The sequence below is a fragment of the Coturnix japonica genome, chromosome 3 (assembly GCF_001577835.2).
Source record: "Coturnix japonica isolate 7356 chromosome 3, Coturnix japonica 2.1, whole genome shotgun sequence".
In the NCBI taxonomy this organism is placed as follows: Eukaryota; Metazoa; Chordata; class Aves; order Galliformes; family Phasianidae; genus Coturnix; species Coturnix japonica.
In genome coordinates this window covers 92,209,619-92,229,549 of record NC_029518.1, presented here as the reverse complement: position 1 = coordinate 92,229,549, position 19,931 = coordinate 92,209,619, and the positions used below count along the sequence as shown (strand labels likewise).

General features: G+C 46.7%; 1 protein-coding gene across 1 annotated transcript; it reads left to right on the top strand.

Annotated features, from left to right (window-relative positions):
• The first annotated feature begins 11,322 nt into the window (after positions 1–11,322).
• On the top strand, positions 11,323–19,705 carry OSR1 (odd-skipped related transcription factor 1). Its single transcript, XM_015859601.2, has 3 exons — positions 11,323–11,699; positions 17,209–17,901; positions 18,430–19,705. Exons 2-3 carry the CDS (start codon positions 17,255–17,257, stop codon positions 18,563–18,565), a joined length of 783 nt encoding a protein of 260 aa, XP_015715087.1. The 5' UTR covers positions 11,323–11,699; positions 17,209–17,254; the 3' UTR covers positions 18,566–19,705.
• The last annotated feature ends 226 nt before the right edge of the window (positions 19,706–19,931 follow it).

Below are 19,931 nucleotides of genomic sequence, written 5' to 3'. Positions count from 1 at the left end.
CAGGAGGGCATCCTTGAACAGTAGCCAGCTCTCCTCAACGTCCTTATCTTTGAGGGCAGCGCGCCCTCAATGTCATGGAATCAGACCAGAGTACAGAGGCTTGTGAAGAGATAAGTCTCAGTTATAAGGCTCCTCTCCTAGTTCCAAAGACATATATAATATCTTCAGCTGGTTAGTTTGTTTTCCATCACTCAGAAAGAGTAGAGAGGGTTATTTGGGATAGTCATTAGTCTAATTTTGGACATATTCATCTGGGATACGAGATGCCTATATTCAGGTCTTTGGCATTACTCCAACAGTATTTAGCTAACGAACTTTGACCAGCCACAAATATTCCTAGCATCTCTGTTATTTTTTTCTCTTTATTATTATTATTTTTTTCTCTAGCATTTGGATGTGGACAGAACAAAAATATGAATAAATTGCCTCCAGGATACAAGCTTATAGCAGCTGTTGTTTTATGGCTCTGCTTTGCTGTATTGTTCTCCTTGTGCTCTGTGACATATATGAGTGCTCTGCAAGTAAAACCATGAAAGAAAAGAAAGTTTACCTTTCTCTATGCAGCAACGTGCATGAGTTTGCTAAAGAGCAACTAGTCAGTTGCTGGTCAGTAACTGATTTCTATGACCTGTCTTCTCATTCAAATCCTGATGCACTTTAATTCAGGGCTCTGCTAAAGTTTGGTTTAGTGTTCAAGGACACTAAAATCAAAGCTAGTTGGCAATGACAATGACTTCTGTTTTCTGGATAACATTGCTACCTCACCAAAAGGTATTTTTTCTTATTCAGCTTGGTATAAGATTGATGCTTTTTTCCTCTGCTCTCTTCCTTTCTTCAATTACATTTGAAGTAAGAAATCCACATATTTGGCCCTGCCTTAATCCTACCTCCACAGAGATGCTAGCCTATGTCTATTATGTTAGGAAGGCTTTGTGAAAACAAAGATGTTTCAAGACAAATGCTTCACAAATGCTTTAAAAACTGCATTGTGCCTAACTCAGGACCAAAATATAACGCTAATTCAAAGGCTAAATCAAAGAAAATGCAGGTTATTCACAAATACTTCCCCCTCTGTGAAATATGATATGTATTTTTTCTGTGTGTGAAATCTCTGACAATTAAATGATTTTACTTACCTTTAACAGATGAGCATGCTAGAGCAGATAGTTTATTATGAGATTCAAACCAAGTGATAGATAAATTTGGTAGAAGAGGTTGACCAAATCCCAAGCCTCATGATTCATTGCTTCTTTTTTTCTCTTGGTCAGTGAGGTATGGTTTTAGTGCTTCACAACTACACTGGTGACATTTTTTCCTTAGTTATTTCAATTGCATTTGTGGATTCTGCAGCAGTCTCCTGCTACAGCATTGGTGTGGCCTCACCTTGAATATTGTGTGCAGTTCTGGGCTCCACAATATAAAACAGATGTTAAGGTCCTTGAAAGCACCCAGAGGAGGCAGCAAAGCTGGTAACAGGGCTGAAGGCATGTCCTGTGAGGAGAGGTTGAGGACACTTGGGCTGCCTGTTCTGGAGAAGAGGAGGCCAAGAGGTGACCTCATGCTCTCTGCAGTTCCCTGAGGATGGGAAGCAAAGGGAGGTGCTCTATTCCTGGGAACCAATGGCAGAACAGGGAATGGCATAGAGCTGCTGCAGGGGTTGGTCAGACTGGGCATTAGGAAACATTTATTTACCATGAGAGTGGTCAAACACTGGAACAGGCTTCCTGGAGAAGTGGTTGGTGCCCCATGGCTGTCAGTGTTCAAGAGGCATTTGGACAATGCCCTCGATAATATACTTTAATTTCTTGTTAGCACTGAAGTGGTCAGGCAGGGGGGCTTTATTCTATTCTATTCTATTCTATTCTATTCTATTCTATTCTATTCTATTCTATTCTATTCTATTCTATTCCTTCGTTCTTTAGTCATCCTTATTAAAGTGAGCCAAGACTGATATTTTGGAGTTCTCTGCCTTTACTTTTTGTTGTTAAATTACTTTCCCATTCTCTGTATGAACTCACAGGTATATTTTTGAGTTCTTTTGGCTCTTCTAGTCAGGATATCTGCATTACCTTCTAAAAATGGTACTTGCATTTATTATATATATATATATATATATATATTAATTCTTCCAGTGCTTATGTTCATACAGATGTTTTGAGCTACAGTAACTTTGTCCATTTTGTAATGAAAAGTATTGAATTGAATTTCATGTCATGTAGATTGAAAATAAAGGTGGCGGTCGTTGTTTTAATAGTCTCTAAGGTTTCTCTATCACATTCATTTTGGAGATGTGGCCATATTTTTCTTTCCTTCTCTGCTTTGTTCTCTATATTGTCAGATTTATGCCCTTTTCAGAGCATACTTGGTCTCTGACTCTGGAAGAACTGAGCCTTCATGCCTTCTCCACTGCTGAACAGAAACCTTTCTGGATGCAGATCTTGTTTCTTTGACTTCAGCTTTCACAATCCTCCACAATAAATGGTGAACCCAATATTAGATGGCTAACACATTTTGTTGTATAATGGTCTACCCAAGTCTAATTAGAATCAATTGGAACTTCTGTTTGGCTTAGCAGCCTGCAGATAAGACACAAAGACAAAAAGGTGATATTATTTGTGTAACTTGATTAACTGACACACACACACACACAAGACTGTTACCTCTACTGGATAGTACTGGATAGATGTGTAATTCTGCTTACCAAGAAGTGTATGAATAAATGGTAAATCATAAGACAGAATCATAGAATCATGAATCCCTAAAGTTGGAAGGTACCTCTGAGGTCCATCTGGTCCAACTCCCCTGCAGTTAACAGGAACACCACAGCTAAATCAGATTGCACAGGGCCTGATCCAGCCTCACCTTGAAACCTTGAAAGATGTTGAGATCTTGCACTGAGAGGTGTTCCCTTTCCCACTACAAGAATGAGAAATATTCCAAATGAGATGTCACGATCTCCAGTTCTCCTTCAGTTACTGTAAATGGAAGCAGTAACAGCAAAAGAAAGACTCTGTAGCAACACAAACATCACAAAAAAACTACAGTGATTCCTGATACAACTGTAAGAGAAAGAAGGAGACTATATTACATGTTAAAAAGAAGATAACAAAACTAACTTGTTTGAAAACACGTAAGCCTTGAGAGACTATAATTTGATCAGTCTTAAACTTAAACATCAGAAAAATAAATAAATAAATGTGTTTGCTTTTTTTTCCCCCAAAGGCCGAAGCTCCCCAAATCAGTGCTTTAACAGGAGAGAGTGAACGCTTAACGATTTCGGCTGCCGGAAACCGATAAATAATGACTTCAGCAAATATTGTTCAGAGGAGCCCAGAACGAGGAGGGCTTTGTCCAGCAGGTGGCGAGTTTTCTTCAGAATTGCGCTGTAAGAGAGGACTTTATGGTTCCGACCGCTCTCTGATGCCTTGATCGTGACATGCGTTCTGAAAATAACCTTATGGATCTGACCTTATCCGACAAATAGCGGGAAGCTCTTGTTTAGGGCTGACGCTTTGTCAGTACTTAACCTCAGGCTGAGGTATTACAATATATTTGGTATTTGGGACCACCTGAAGACACAAGGGCCCCCATTAGATGACCTTTATCTCTCATACTTCAGCATTACTAGGTATGGTAGGGGCTGGTCTTTCTGACTTGACTCTTAATTTCCTTTGCTTTAGTGACTTTTAGCTGATCCATGCATTTATTTCCATGCAGGTTCTATCGGAATTTGTAACAGTTGAGAAAACTAAACCTAAAAACAAAACTAAAGGAATTTGATTTTCCTGTAGACCCACATTATTTAGAAAAAAATGAAACCAGAGAAGACATTTATGAATCATTATACAACTAAAACTCAGATTTCTTGTATATCCTACTTTTGTATCATTTTAAATTATAAAATTCTTCCTGGGTCAGTATTTGTATGTCCTTCAGCCAAACACTAGTTCTGTATTAGTCACAGTAATGTTTTGTGCTAGAATAACACCTTCCCATTGAGTAAAAGCCAAGAAGTTGTATCTGCAGTGACATAATGACGCCTTTCTTGGGTATTACAATCACTGATCATGAAAGCTTGTGATTTCTATAGAGGAAAACCTGAAAACCATAACTGCTGCAAAGTCATGAGGTATGTCAACAACGTGCATGGCTGGAGATCAACTGGTTTCTGGGGGGGGGGGGGAGGGGGGGGGGAGATTGTAAATATATGTAATTTAGAGGACTGAACACTGATGTATCTGGATTAAAATTGTCCTTTTTCCCAGCAGAGGGCTGGCCACTGCCTCTGCCAGTAGTGCTGGTCAGCTGCAGAGTAGAAAACATTGCTAGGTCTGGGCATCAGCTATCAACAGTGTTTTGGTTTAGTAGAGGATAATAGCCCTGGTCCATGCACCTCTTAGTCCTGCCAGGGACTCCTCTTTTGACCACTTGCAATAGTGGCTGTCCCAAATAGTGAATGTCCTACACCTGTTTTTAAAGTTGAACCTCAGCAGTGACTGAGATGCTCTAGCCCTGAAGGCTTCCCAAAGTCTGGACCAAGGATATTAAAATATCACCCATATTTCTGAGCTGTGGGTCCACAGCTCAGAGCCAGTGGACCTTTTCAAATAGCCTGACTGAGGCTGCAGAACACATTTGCCCAAAATCTCTGTAGTATTCAGCACTGTGCATTTCTTTACTGAACTAAGCAGGCAATGCAGCTGGTGTATGGAAATAAAGTGCTCACAGCACTGGGAAGAGAGTCAGAGCTCTGTGGCACAAACATCAGTGTAATCTTCCCCTCCTGCTACTACACGTGCTCTGAGTGTGACATTTTCCTTGGGCTCCAGCACCCAGACTGTGAGTGACGCGATATGAGTACTGGCAGCTGATGCAAGTAGAGCCCTGTTTCACAGCTTATCCCAGGATCTATGCAGTGAGCAAAGCCAGAGCAAGATCCCAAATGATTAGGATATAAAACTTGCAGTCCTGTTTGTATTACTGTCTCCAGTCCTGCTAAGCCCAAAGGAAATGCACAGATGCTGACTTGCTGCCACAAAGTGTTGCTGTGATAAGTCCTAGGAAAAGATTTTCTAAATGCTTCTTGCACAGAAAAAGGTTTCATTTTTCAGTTGTAACAAGACTCTTGGCATGTTGGCGTATGATCTAGCAACTACTGCAGGTATGGGCTGTAGTAAATGCTGAAGATAAAGCCTGATATGGTGAGCGCAATACTGGAGTGTCTGTCCCTCTTACTCTGGGGAAATGAGCTGAAATGTCTAAAATAAGAATCTCTGGGAGCCCACACTCCTGAAATAGGTTCAACAGTTTAACTGATTGGAACAGCAATAGTTCTGAAGTCAGATACAGGTATCACCGAGGTCAGAGAGTGAGTTTCCTTTGCCTTCAGTGAGTTTTGGATCTGTTGTAGCCCAACGTCACTGTCCTTCCCTTAAAGGAAGGAAAAACTTGCAGAGCCCTGATCCTAATCATGGGTTTAACAGAATATGACAAGAAAATGTTCCCTTAGTTCCCCACCAAAACAGATGGAGTCCTTTAATTGTGAAATATAGCCTCACCAAATACAATCCTTATCAAATACATGTTATCCTGCAGCATTTCACAAGGTAAAGGTGGCTGACATTCCCTGAATCAATACACGTGTACTCCCAGTTCTAGCCTGCATACTGTAAAACCATCTGTCTTAATCTGTCTTTATCTATAGACAAAATCAATTCCCTTTTCTACATATGTATATACATGTGTGTATGTGTACATACATTCCTAACTCCATACATGCCTTTTCTTTTTTAACCACCTACAAAAAATTCTTTAACCTCAACATGCTGTCATTTTCTGTGATCCTTTATCCTGCCTAACCTGAGCTGGATGGCAGGGAGGATACTCTACCAAGTTCCCAGACTAGCAGAAATGTATATATCACAGCAGTAAAAGATTTCTCTGTAGAACATATGGCATAGGCATAATCCACAGCAAACTGATGTGCTGTCCAGGCTCTGCTGGCATTCCACTTGAGTGTCCCAATGCACACCGGTCTATTTCTCATAGGCCCATTCTGAGCTCTTGTCACCAAAACCTTCTGTTCCTATGGGGTCGTTAAATTCTGACTCAACTTCCAGCAGATATGGAAATCACATGCAAGCCAATGCAATGCACACAAATCATTCCAGCCACCCTTGCATTAAATGAACTTTTTTAAGAAGCTGGTTTTGACCTGATAGAATATAATGGTTTCAAGGGAACCATACAGCCATTACAATCCATCATATAAATGAATACTTAGGGACACCTAAATCCAAAGATTATTTGACTGCTACATATAAACTTGCACGGAGGGGGCTGGTGGATAGACCCCCTCAAATCTGCAGTGAAAACATCTGTACCTTTAGGAAATTCTTCTTACGTGTGAGTGCATGAGTAAACTTCCTTGCTTTTCCAAAACGGTCCGTTTGTTTTAAATCAAAATGACCCCCAGCATCAAATTACACTCTGGATGCACTGCTACCAAATTATCAGTTTAGAAAAGCAAAGGATTCGGGAATGATAAAGGTATTTTTATGACCAGTTCTGATCGCGGGTTCAGGCTTCTCCATAACCTGATGCTTTTTCACGTGTTATTAATTATTGTGCACTGTACTCCTTTAACTTCTATGGCAGATACCGTAGACTGCTGAGCAAAAGCAAGCAATATAACATACAAAAAAAGTAAAAGAAAGAAAGAAAGAAAGAAAAGAAAAAAGTTCTGTAAACTCCGCTTTCTCTTCCTTTTGTTGCTCTCTTGTAATGTAAAAACAGATAAATGGTTTCCTCTTTCAAATACAACAAAAAGAAAAGCCTCCTGGGAGGAGCCCTGGGATGCCAAGTTTCAGCCTGGATTGAATTTTTATGACCACTGTAAAAACTCCTGAAAATAGGAAATTATAATGGAAACGCTGACTGAGCGCAGCAGAGCGAGCAGAACCACCGCGGCACTATTGGTGATCTAAAGGGGCTGGAAGTTAAAGTGGAATCATTTACACACCGCTTTGCAAACAAGGGGCGGTGGGGGGGGAGAGATTTTACACTTAATTAGCCGCTTGCAAAATCTATTGTGCTTCTTAAAGAGGATAAATCTCCTATCTATCTCTCTATTCCATGCACTAGAGTTCCTATCCAGCCTGCAAAAGAGCTCTGTCCGTACGGGTGAGCAGTGCCATGCCCCATCTCCCGGCTCGGACACCCACTGACTTCCATAGGGCGGCTGCTTCCGAGCATCCAGCCCCCCGCCCCCTCCAGCAGTTCCCTACAGTGGAGAACAGCGATGTATTACAGCGCTGGGTCACGGCTCAGCACCGAGCTGAAAAAAAATCACGGCAAACCATCTCCCCCTCGCTAATAAAATGGAGATGTTCCAAAGTTTGACTTTGATTTCCAAACAGCCCTAGAAATAGGAAATTAAAAAAATCATAATAATCATACTAATAAACGCACAAGTTGGCTTTAAGCTGTGGGTTTTGGAGGTTGGGGGGCGGGGGCTGCTATCAGCAGAGGATTACTCGCCCCAAGGGAGCAGTTTCCACCCGCGCTGTTCGCTGCCGTCCATCCGTGCCGTGTCGTTTGCGGCCGCTGCCGCGATAAGGCTGCGTGGGAGAGGGGTGGCGGTCCGGGGGTCGGCACAGAGGGGGGATCGCTGTCGGAAAGGGCGCTCCGGAGCTCCAGCCGTCCCCCTCCCTCCCTCCCGAAGCGCTTCGGAGCAGCCCCGCCGCGCTCCGTCCCCTCCGTGGCGTTCATCCCGGGGAGTGGGGGGGGTAAGAGGGGGGGGAGTCCAGCAGAGTCAGCGCTCTCCATCCTTCATAGCAAAACCGCAGGAAGGGGTGGGGGGTGGGAGGGAAAACGAGGCAAAGCGAAGAAGAGAAATACATCGACCTATTTATATCCATCCCCAGGTGGCACTGATGAAAAGGGCCCCGAGGGCGAGGGCAGGGCGCTGCTGTGCACTTGTGCCGGCTTCGGCCGCTCTGCCCCGCTTCCTTCTCCTGAAGACACCGAGTGGAGGTGGTTCGGAGCGGCCGCCCCCCCATTCACCGCCGCGTTTCAGGGGAGGGGGCGAGGGTGTTCTCCGGCCTCGGAGCAGCGGAGCGGCCCTTGAGAGCCGTCGCCGAGCGGCTGTCCCGGCTCTGTCCCCGCTTCTCCCCCCCAGGCTCTCACGGCGGATGCTCCGCGAGAAGTACGGTGGTTTCTCCTCAATAAAAGAGTGTTGGAGGGATAAGCGGCGTTCCCCGGTGGGGAGGAAATCCCAGGGAGGCAAAAGGGAGCTTTAGCCGCACACGGCTACGGGTTGGGGCCGGGAATCGTTGTTTTGCAAAGGTTCTTTGGTCCCGAAGGTGGAAACGACTAAGGAAAAGAAGAGAGGGCACGACTCGGGCTGCGCAATCCCCGCACAGAGCGAGTGGGGGTGAACGAGGGGTGCCCGGATCCCCATGAGCTTTGCTACTCCGGTACCTGCGCCTTGCAGGGTCAACTCTCACACCCAGAGCCCGTTGGGGCCGGGAGGAGGAGGGCGGAGGAATGCCCTGCAGGTGGTGGGGAGCACAGCCGCACCCCCGCACCCGCGGCTCCGTGCAAGGCAGCGGCGGCTCCGAGCTACTCCGCAGCTGCGGAAGCGGAGCGCAGTGCGGTGCACTCCGAACACACGGGGCGCCCCGGGGGGGGGGGGGCCTTCACCGTGAGCGGGGTCTGGGATGGGTTGTGGAGGGGATGGAGGTTCTGTCTCCCAGTGCACCCCTGTCCCCTCGCGAAGCTCTCGTGCAACGAATTGGGTTTCGCTGTCACATCTAAATCCTACAAACGTGGCGGGATTTGGGAGCAGATGACTTCGCTTTTTACGAGGCTCTTGAAGTTGTAACATTCCTAATCGACAGCAGATCTGAGCTGTGGAAAAGCGCAGAGTACTCCCTGCGTGTCAGCGCGGCTCGTGGTTTTGTAGCCCGTTCCCGGTATTGGGTTCCCCACCGTTACGAGTTGACATAATGCAAATTAGCGAGGGGCATCGTAAAAACCCATCGGAGAATTAGGATTTTGGGACAGCGCGCCCCGCATAACTCAAACACCAGATATCTAAACCAAACGCACCGAACGAGACAGCTAACCTGAAACGTCAATACAATCTCCAGTGGCTTGACAAGCCCAAATATTTTTATGTTTTAGCCAGTACCCAAATATCGGCTGTAGGCTTATCCAGGCAGCCCTCAGCCACAGAACTCCTCTACACTCCGGGGTGGGATCACATCTCAACGACCCGCTTTGATTTTTAAATACTCCCGCGTGGGAATCACTATCTGCGTCTCCCCCACTCCAGACGTAGAGATTCCTCACAGCTCTCTAGTTCTGTGCTTAAGTATTTAATCCGGAATGATGGGGTCTGTAACTGGAAGTGCAATTTTTATTGTTGCGCTTCCCTTACACTTGCAGGTATCATCGCTGCTGTCGTGTTTTGCCTTCTCCACTACCCTGTTCTATTTCTAAAGAGTTTTAGCTCGTACAGAGCCCACCCCTGTCTATACGTAGAGTCTTCCTCGGAGGAAATAGAAACGTGTGGTTAGAGCAGTGCATCCCCTGCACGGTGCTGAGGGGCACTCGGGGACTCCGCGTTCGTGTTCTGACAACAGCTTTCGGCAACTGATTTTGGAAGGGCGAAGTTAGTCGGGGGCATCAGCGCCCGGCGTCGGCCGTGGGGTCACGCTTTGGACATTTCGATCCCTAGAGTAAAAATAAATAAGCTCCAGGTTTCAGGGGAAGGTGAAATAAAATAAGGCAATACAAAAGTAGAAGAGTAGAAAGAAAGTAGGGAAGAAAGGAAGAAAGAGAGAGAAAGGAAGGGAAGAAAGAAAGAAGGAAAGAAGGGAAGAACAAGAGAAGTCAATAAAGAGAGAAAGCGGGGAAGAAAGAGAGAAAGGAACAGCACGAAATAGGAGAGAACTGAAGGAATGGGGCGGGAGAACGTCTTTGCTTTGCCTCTGCCTCATAAAAATGCCACTCGTTCGCAAAAGAAGCAGAGAAAATCCCTTCTTCCGCCCAGAGCAGTGCCGGACCCCGGACCCGTCCCCAAAATGGGGCTGATGGGAGATGAGACGCGGCTCTGAGACTCTCTGAGCCCGCAGCCCCGTCGGGATTATGAGCGCTCATCCTCCGGGGTGATAACACAACGGACAGTTACTTTCTTGTTGCTTTACATGTATGCGTATATATACGTATAATTGTTTGTTTGCCTTTTCCTTCTCTGCTGGGTACAAACCAGCAGTGACATGAGTAACAAAAGCCCACACGCGTGTCCCTGAGCGCGGCACCACGTTATCCCGACGGATCTGTCTTCGCGACCGTATTATGTTACACGGTTCCTCGGGAAGATGTAAAACACTCGAGCGTTTTTGTTGTTTTTTTTTTCCCCCTTCACGGATCTAAAGGAGTGTGAATAGATGGATGAATAGAAAAACAAAGCGAGGAGATTACGGCCTCGGGATTAATCATAAAGCGAGCTTAACTTTTTTCTTTCCAGGGTTATTTTGCTTTGCCCGCTTTTCCTTGGCAGTCCCCTCCCCGCTTCTCTGCAGCTCCCAGAGCCACGGGGGCTCCGCGGGATTCCGCATGGCGCTGAACGCGCTCCGGGTGCGGGGAGAGACGGGCCGGACCGGGCGGGTAGGGACGGGGCAAGGCTGGGAGCTCGGGGGAGCCTGGTGTTAAGTGCGGACGGGGAGAGATGCTGGGGAGGAGGGCAGCGAGGTGGGCATCTCACAGGTAGGCGCCTCCAGGGTGCACAGAAGAACAACTTTGCGACCCCTTGAATTCTGGAGGGAGCGGGACCCCCTCTCCATCCATCCATCCTCCTCGCTTTATTATTATTATTATTATTTTAAGGCAGGGGGGGCTGTTACTTTTTACGTTTCTCTTCCTCTGAGAGCTCAGACCAGCGGGGAGAAGCGGAGTTGCGGCCACGCAGCGCCCCGCGGTGAGAAGTTCTCCCCTCCTCCATCCCCATCCCTTTTACGGCGCGCAGTGCTGCTCTCAGCCCCGGGGGAATAGCGCTCCTCCGGGGGCGGCCGCACGGAGAGGACCCCGGGGGGATGCTCCGAGGAGAGGATCGGGGCGGGAGGGGGGGGACGGGATCACACATTTGTGGGCTGCGAGCCCCGAGCTGCTGCCTGTAGGAGAAGCGGCTCGAGAAGTTGTTCCTTCCCAGCCAGCAACTTTCTCCCCGCGTGCGCATGCCCGAAGTCTGGTGGGAGGTTGGAAGGGGGGAACGGGGAGGGAGGGGGGGTTGAAATAAGGAGGAGGCTGCAGGGAAGGGATCTGTTCAGTCTGAGCTCGGCTACTCCCGGGTGCGTTCGCACCGCGGCACAAGCTCACGGCGCCGGGAGGGAAAGCACCTCCGGCAGCCGCAGCACCTGGACACCTGGCCCGGCCCGGCCCGGCCCGGCCCGTGGAGAGCGGTGGGGTGGGTGGGGACGGAGCGGTGCCCCCGAGGCCAGCGGAGGCACTGACCTACAGCCCCGCGTTTTTTTTTACTTTTTTTTTTTTTCTTTTTCTTTTTAACTCCCCCCACCACCATCCCTCATTTTTTTTATTATTATTTTTTTTACCTCGCTATTATTTCATTTCACCAACTCCGATTTAGCCCGGGATCTTTTAACTGCTGCCAGCGGTGGAGCACAGATCGAGATTAGGTAAATAAAAAGAACAACTCATTTTCGTTTGTTATTTTGTTTTTAGCCAAGTCTCGGGGTTGGGGGTTATCAATCCAAACACCTTTTCTCTCTTCCTCCTTTCTTTCTTTCCCTTCTTTCCCTCTTCTCCCCACATCCTCTCCGGATGGTGCAGCAGAAGTGGGGACATTACGGCTCACGTGAGGAGGACGCTCTCCCCGGGGCGGGCGGAGGGCTGGGGCAGCCCGCACACGGGGCTCAGTGTTCTGATGCTATTTAAAGGTTTGCGTTCCCCTCTCGGGGCTGTTTATCCCCCCTCGTGGAGAGCTGTGTTTTTAATCCAAGCTAAAAATGACACAACGAGAGCAACCCAGAGGTCTGATGGTCCTTTATGGGCTTGAACGCTCGGCTTCTCTGCTTTCTCATCTGTCTTTCTCTTTCTTTTTTTCCCCCCTCTTTCTTCTTTCTTTTTCTTTCTCGTTCTTCCTTTCATTTTCTCTCTCTCTCTTTTTTTTCTTTTTCCTTTTTTTTTCCTTTCTCTCTCTTTTTCTTTTCTGCCCCATTTTTCAAGTTCCAGGCTCTGAGAACCGTTCTCTGTCTCTTCCCAAAGCCATAACAGAAATGAATCCGATGTTTATAACCGTCTGAACGGACAAAAACAAGTTCAGTGTAAGGAGAAACTCGGCTCTCCTCGAGGCCGAGCTTATGAAGTGTCCGTGCAAAGCCGACGATTACAGCATAGTTGTTATTTCTGGCTTTTGGGGAAGGGAACTACAAAAAGTCGGGCGTATTGCAGCTCAGCAGAAATCTGTGAGGGCAACGTAAGCAAGGCGGGGGGGGTGAGAGCCGTGTCCCGGACAGGTGCACAGTGGACTCCGGCTTAGCACGTCCGAAACCCGCAGAGAAAAGCAATCAAAGGGCCGTCCCCAAAGCAGCGTTGCGCTCAGGAGCGGAGCGGCCGCAGCGCGCTGTGCCCGGCGCTGCACAGGGGCGGCCGGGGAGGGCTGAGCAGAGCTCGGCCGGGCCCAGGGCTGTGCCCCGACGGCGTCAACCTCGAAAGGTTTAACCCCCGACCCGTGGAAGCGGAGGGGTACGGAGGGCAGTAACGCCGCTTGCAGCCGGGAGAGAGGAAGGGCGGTTTCTCTCGGGGGAGAAATCCTGACTGACTCCTGTATGGGGGCTTTTAGACACGCGTGTGTGTGTTTGTGTGTGGAGGGGTGTTTTAACGACACCAAGACCTCCCAAAGCAACCTAAACACTTCTGCGGGGAGTGCACACGGGGCCGCCCCACGGACACCCCCCCACCCCCCGCTCCCACCGCCCGCGGCCCATAAGATGAGGAGTTTGTGTCACTTTGGGTGGGGGGAGAGATGGAGGTACAGGAGAAGCTACCCCCAGGGAACCGCGGTCGGACCCCGCTTCGTATTATTACCGTGAGGCTGAAATCCACCGCATTCATCAGCGTTCGCGGTGGTGGTCTGGCGAAACTTGTCAACACCGATTTCGTGATAAAATGTGAATGATGATTTTATAAGGATCGAGCGGAGATATCCAAGGCACATGCTGACTGAGCCCTTCCAGTGATCATTAATGTTAGCAATTAACTCTTTCACGCTCAATTAGCTGCGAATAAACCCGCTTTAATAGATTCTGCACACTTCATTAATACTTTGAATCAATCTGAGCTGAACAATGCGCTTTATCCTCCCGGAGCACAACGTTCGGGTAATGCGGAGCCAAAGGGCAGTTTTATTTCCTTTCCAGTGAGTTTCCCAAACACAGGTCAGTTGTATGCTCCATTTTCTCGCTTAAACTGATAGGAAGGGAAAGCCTCGTCCCGAAGAGGAACGAAGCAGCGGAGACCGGGTGGCAAAACTCCGCACGAGAGGTGCGTTAGAGCCGAAAGGACCTGAATGCCGGACCTGAAAGGGATCGGCAAAGCGGCGACTTTTCCTGACAGATGAACCTGATCGCTCCCGTTTGTGGCTATCCCAAGAATGCAGAGTTTTATGCCCGCTACTTTATCATGTTTGTAAAAATAAGCAACGTTCTCAGGGCAATTTACCTCCGCCGCTCTCCCATGTGGAACTAATTAACAAAGCTCATTATTTATGGTCAGGTATTTAATATAACAAATATCCCTTTCAAAAGACACATCGGAAATTGATAATTCAAGGTAGAAAGGAAAAAAATATTGCCTGGCCACGGGGTTACTTCAAAATCCATTTAATTTCGCTTCTCGCTGTGTTACAGGCACCGGTTTTTCTTTTTCTTTTCTTTACTTTCCTTTTTGTTTTTTAAATTATTATTATTATTATTATTGTTATTTCGCATAGGAGAGGTAGAATTTAGTTTGGAAGGTTTACAACGGTCTTAAAACGGTGGCAACTGGACAATAGCATTACGGTGTCTTCAAACAGGACAAAGGGTAAGAAAGCTGGAGGCAGATGTAGGCTTTCAAGTTTATGATCCTATTTGCGCAGGGTAAATTTATCTTGGCACGAGTGGGTTTTGTTTCAGGCAGAACACGGTGGTTTGGTCTCAATTACTTCACCGAGTGACTCTGTGTTAGAATTAGAAAACAAAACCAGAAACCCTCGCACTGTTTTATTACGGTAGGGGAATTGAAGCAAAGCGCTCGTGGGGTCTTCTTAAGGAAATCATAATTAAAAAGAAAAAAAAAAAAAAAAAAAAGGCCTGATAAGATCTGTTTACACGGAGCAGAATGAAAGGTGGAGGTGACACCGAAATCAAAGGAGCGGTGATCTCTGTGAGGGAGAGCGAGGTCTCCTCTCTGGGACCCGCTTTGATGTCCCAAAGAGAGGGGACCTCGCTATGAAATGCATCGCGCTCCGTCTGGGCTTCTGTCCGTCCCCGGTCGCACAGAGCAGAAGCGTAGCTTACATTACTGGAAAAGGGCCAAGAAACTCGTAGTAACGTGAACGCTCTGCTCCCACCTCCCGTTTGCTTCTTCTATCTCGTCTCCCTTTCCCTCTCTCTCTCTCTCTCTCTCTCCCTCTTTTTTTTCCTTATATATTTTTTCCTATTTCTTCTTTTTTTACTCTTCTATTTTCCTTGAACTGTTCTAGCGTATAAAAAACAACTGTGAAGGCAATGGATGGTTTCGTCACTGAGCTGCATTTCTCCTTGGCTTCTGCCCCCTTCTTCTTTGGGAAAATCGAAACAGAATTATTTATTAGTAGTAGTAGTATTAATTTTGTCGGCAATAACTAATACAAATCCGCACAGCAGAACACCACTTGCTTATTCCATATTAAATGTTTTCTGTGAATCCAAAGGAAGGCAGCTGAGTAAGCCCAGAAACTCACTCTGTTTGCAATTGCACGTTTCATGCTTGAGGGATCTGGGAGTACCCAGCCAGGAAAATAGACGCAGAGCCTTTATGATGAACAGAAACAGACACTGCAGGTACCTGGACCAGAGGGTTTTCCGTGTATTTTGTTCTTGGGGTCACCATTGGAGGCATTTGTGTGGGGGAGAGGATATGCCTTAGTGTGAGGGCAGCGCTAAGAACAAGGAAAGCACTTCCCCAACCGAAGAATACAACGGTTGGTTTGCCAGCACTAAATAGTTAAAGAAATAAATAAATAAAACAAAGAGGAGAGGGAGGATTCAACGTGTTGGTTCTGCAATCAGCTACTATGCAAAATGAATCCAATTTTGGGGTGTGTGTTGGGGGGGGGGGGGTGAGGGTAGAGGGGGAAGTAAAAAAGCAAAATCTCACCCTCTCTTATTCTGGGTCATTGCGATGGAATTCCTCTACGGTTTGGCTCTCTCTCTTCCTGCCGCTGATTTATGTAGAGTGGTGTGAAAGGTGGACCTGGCATAGAGAGCTGCTCAGAGTAAGCTTCTCACTCTCACACCCTCCCATCCGCAGCATCTCACTCCAGGCAACTGGCCACATATAAATCAGATTTGTTTCCCTGGTCCTTAGACCCCTTTGGCCACCAGCATGCCTCCTGTTCCCTTGTCTTCCCAGACCAGGAGGGCAATTAATGCTCTGCAGCACTTTGCTGCTTCATTTTCTCCAAGAAGCTTCACCCTTCATGTGGGAATGCCATAGGGTCCTGTTGAGACCCTGTGTGAATCTTGCATGCATCTTGTGGGAATCCTAAAGGGACTCAGGAGTCCTTAAAGGGCATCTTACAGAACTTCATGTGGATCCTACAGTGATCTTAGGGGTACCCTACGTGCGCTCTGTGGAGATCCCAAGGGAAAGGATTCCCACTGAGAAAATCTCAGAGATTAATGGGTGGCGAGGGAACAACCTATGAGCTGTGGAACAAAGAGGTTCCTTGGTGGTGCAGGGCTACAATGCCTCCAAAAGCCCTGAGTGCTCTCTCACAACACAAAGAGGAGAAGCTCTATCCCCACTGCCAACCCTACAAAGGCATCTCCTGCCAAACGGTTGACAGTGCTGAGGGCTCAGTTTGCAGGCAGGGCCAGATGTGCCTCAATGTTGCTGTCTGTTAGCATTTTCCCCTCCATATTGTAGGGTGGAATGAGAAGGGATCTGGCCTGGAGGAGAGGCTGGAGGCTTGGCAGGACCCTGAAATGCAGAGAAAAGTGGTGGCACTCAGCCCAGAGAAGGACTGTGGCCCTGCAGCTGGTGGGCTGGGTGTCCACATAGGAAGGGTCCCTTCAGTCCTTGCCTTTTTCCCTTGTGAAGAGCTTTAATTAAGCAATTGCCTAGACTGGGATGTGGGCTGGAAGCCAGGCACTTCCCCGTGGGGAGAGCAAATGGCACTTAAGTTTTGTCGCCCAGATGCAGCCTTTTCCTATTTCTTTTTGCAGTATATAGAAGGAGGTTTTTTTTTTTCCTTTTTTCTTTTTTCTTTTTTTTCTTCTTCTTCTTCTTTTTTTTTTTTTTTTCCTTGCTGTTGTTGCTTTAAAAATCAAAACCAAAACCCAACAAACTTTAAGGGCTTTTTCTGTTTGAATGAGGGAGTATGAGCAGATTCAGAGGGCCGAGGGCAGACCATGAAGAGGTGAGCGACCTGGAGCAGCAAATTCTGCAACTCCATCCCACATCTCCCCAGCAGTGAGGGCTGAAGTCAGTTTTGGAGGGCAGTCTGAATGAACAATATCCCATCATTTTAGAAAGGCTGAGACATGCAGTAAAGGACTTTTAATTACGTAAGAGAACCTCCAGCTTTGTGGGCTGATAGGTATCTCCCCGCTGTCCCTGTGTGGAAGGTCATCGAGGGCACTCTTGGCACATGAGTGTTGTTGCGGGGTGGGGTAAATGACTGGATGGAGCGTGCTGTAGCTGGGTAAGGGATGGAGAGAAGGAGATTCTGGAGATCCATGTGGATACATTTGCAGTCAATAGATGGTCAGACTTCTCCAAGTCCAACACAGTCTCCTCGTGTGGCTTTGTAGGGGGGCATTAATAAGAAAAACAAAGTGAGAAATTCCCTTTGCTATTAACTTTATATAAATCCATCTCTCTTTCTTCTCCCCACCACCTTTTTTTTTTTTTTTTTTTTTTTTTTTTTTTTTTTCCCAGATCTTTTCCTCCCCTGTTCCCAAGATCCTCCTCCTAAGTGGCCACCATGGGAAGTAAGACTCTGCCGGCCCCAGTGCCTATCCATCCTTCCCTCCAACTTACCAACTACTCCTTCTTGCAAGCATTCAACGGGCTGCCTGCTGTGCCTTCTGACCACCTCTCCAACCTTTATGGCTTCAGCGCCCTGCACGCCGTACACCTGCACCAGTGGACTTTGGGGTACCCGGCCATGCATCTGCCCCGTTCCTCCTTCTCCAAAGTGCCCAGCGTGTCAAGCCTGGTGGATGCACGGTTCCAGCTGCCCACCTTCCCACTCTTCCCACATGTCATCCAGCCCAAGCAAGAGGCTGCTAACATGACCCTCAAAGCCAAACCCCGCTTTGATTTTGCCAACTTAGCAGTGGCTGCCACGCAAGAGGACCACTCTAAACTGGGACAGGTGGACAGCCAGGGCTCCCCGCCCGGGCTGGGGTCTTTGCTTGAGGTGACTAAACTCTCTCCAGAGAAGAAACCCACTCGGGGAAGGTTACCATCCAAAACCAAGAAGGAGTTTGTGTGTAAATTCTGTGGCAGGCACTTCACCAAGTCGTACAACCTTTTGATCCATGAAAGAACCCACACTGATGAACGGCCCTACACATGTGACATATGCCACAAGGCCTTCAGAAGACAGGATCACCTGAGAGACCACAGGTAACAATTCTTCTCCCGTCCACTTTCCTTGGGTATCTGTGCTTTCCCACTAACCAGCCTATAGTCATAAAGCAGTTGTATTGAAAGAAACGCCATGTTCCCAGACAGGCAGCATTGCTCCTCCTAGGTTCTTTACCCAGTGCTGGTAGGGAAGCTCAGATCATTCCCTTGCAAGAGAAGCCTATTTTACCTGTCCACCCTACAAAGATGACTTGTATGGCCTCCTCAGACTTTTTCACTTTCTGCTTGCATCACTTTGTAGCCTTTACCGCTGTGATCACTATGTGTCACGAAGACGGGCAGCTTGCTGACCCTGAAGTTGTTAGAAATGCTTTATTCCTATGGAAGACCCTTGTAAGCCTCTAGCACCCCTCTCTTCTTGCCCACATACATACAGCTGATTGCCAGAGTGTTGCATTCCGGCACTTTTGGTCTTAGTGGTAGCTGTAAAAATCTCTGGAGTGTTTTCCATCAGAGCTGAGTTCAGGCCAGTTGTTTCTGACATCTCAATTGTTTTTCTCTTCCTAGATATATCCATTCTAAAGAAAAGCCTTTTAAGTGTCAAGAATGTGGGAAAGGATTTTGCCAGTCCAGAACACTAGCTGTCCACAAGACACTGCACACGCAAGTAAAGGAACTGAAACCTGCCAAACTTAAGTGCTGAATCTCCGACTTCTATGAACTTTTCCTGCCCTTCAGATTTTACACCAAAACCAGAACAGAAACAAAACTGTCAGGATGGGAGCACAGAACTTTGCATTTTGTTTTTGTTTTTTTGTTTGTACTTTAGAAAGAGCGAAATCTTCCTGAGAAACTCACTTCTTAAATCATGGATGAAAAGATAACGTGGCGTTTAGAACACGCACGAATGACACAGAAAGTGCTAGATGTGTGGCTTAGATAAACTTTATGCCAAAAGGTGGTGCTCACGTGTTGGACAGAAATCTCCTTCAAAACCAAACAAAAGCCCACAAAACCTACCAAAAAACTCCACACAAAAAAAAATCCCAGCAGATCCCCCCCATCCCCTCCCAACTCGTAGCTTCCAAAAGTATTACTTAAAAAAAATAATAAAAGGAACAAACTCTTATTTTATACTTTTTTTTTTTTTTGACTGTATAAAGCTTATTATTTTTACACTTCAGGAAACACAGAGAATTCCAGAAGATGGTTAAGAACTGCAGTGTCGGTTTCTCATCATAGCACCAGCAGGACAAGGAGAAGGGCAACTCGCAAATCTTATTTGCTACTTTGTCTTCTTGAAAGAAGAAAAATAACGTTTGGGAATGACCTTAAATCTCTCAAGTGAGGAGTCCTATAATGCGCTGGAAAATGATTCCAGATCTTAGACCTGAGGGTCCTCGGTGTTGGGACAAATCAGCTCCCTTGGGACATGGAGACCTTTCTTTTCGCCTTGTGGTCTAAGCATGCCGTGAGGAGTTTTGTCACTCGTGGACTTATTTAAAAATGAAAAATAAAAGCAAAGAAAGACGGCAATACGTCAAACTGACGGCGTGCACAACGTGGTCTGCGTGGTACTTCGTGCGTCCTGATGAGAAAGAACAAATCTCAACCTGAGAGCGTATTTTTCTAAATGCTGGCTTTCTGAACAGTGTATTCAAATTAAGAGACATTCCAGTAAGTTTTGTTTATTAAATGAAAGAAAGAAAGAAAAAAAAAAAGTTGTATGGCTGTTTGGCACTTTATGCTGATTATTGGTAATTGACATTTATCACTGGATTGTGTGTGGTTTTTGTTTTTTTTTTAAGTATTAAAATAAATCGTTATTTTACAGGCAAGCCTGCACGGACTACACATGTGTTCATTTGGTTTCGGGTCTCTTCCCCATCAAATTGCCTCTGTCGATATTCAGGACCTTATTTTTTTTTTTTTTCTCTAAGTGATCTCAGTATTTCCTCAGTGCTTGTTTCCACAGTGCTCTGGATCTTTACCCATACGTTTTCCCTCTCCTTTTTTCTTTTTTTTCCTTACTCTTTTTTTTTTTTTTTTTTTCTTGTAAAGGCTCACAA

Coding starts and splice junctions, on each gene's coding strand:
- OSR1 (XM_015859601.2), top strand. CDS start 17,255: ATGGGAAGTAAGACTCTGCCGGCCCCAGTGCCTATCCATCCTTCCCTC. Junction 17,902..18,429: donor GATCACCTGAGAGACCACAG/GTAACAATTCTT, acceptor TTCTCTTCCTAG/ATATATCCATTCTAAAGAAA.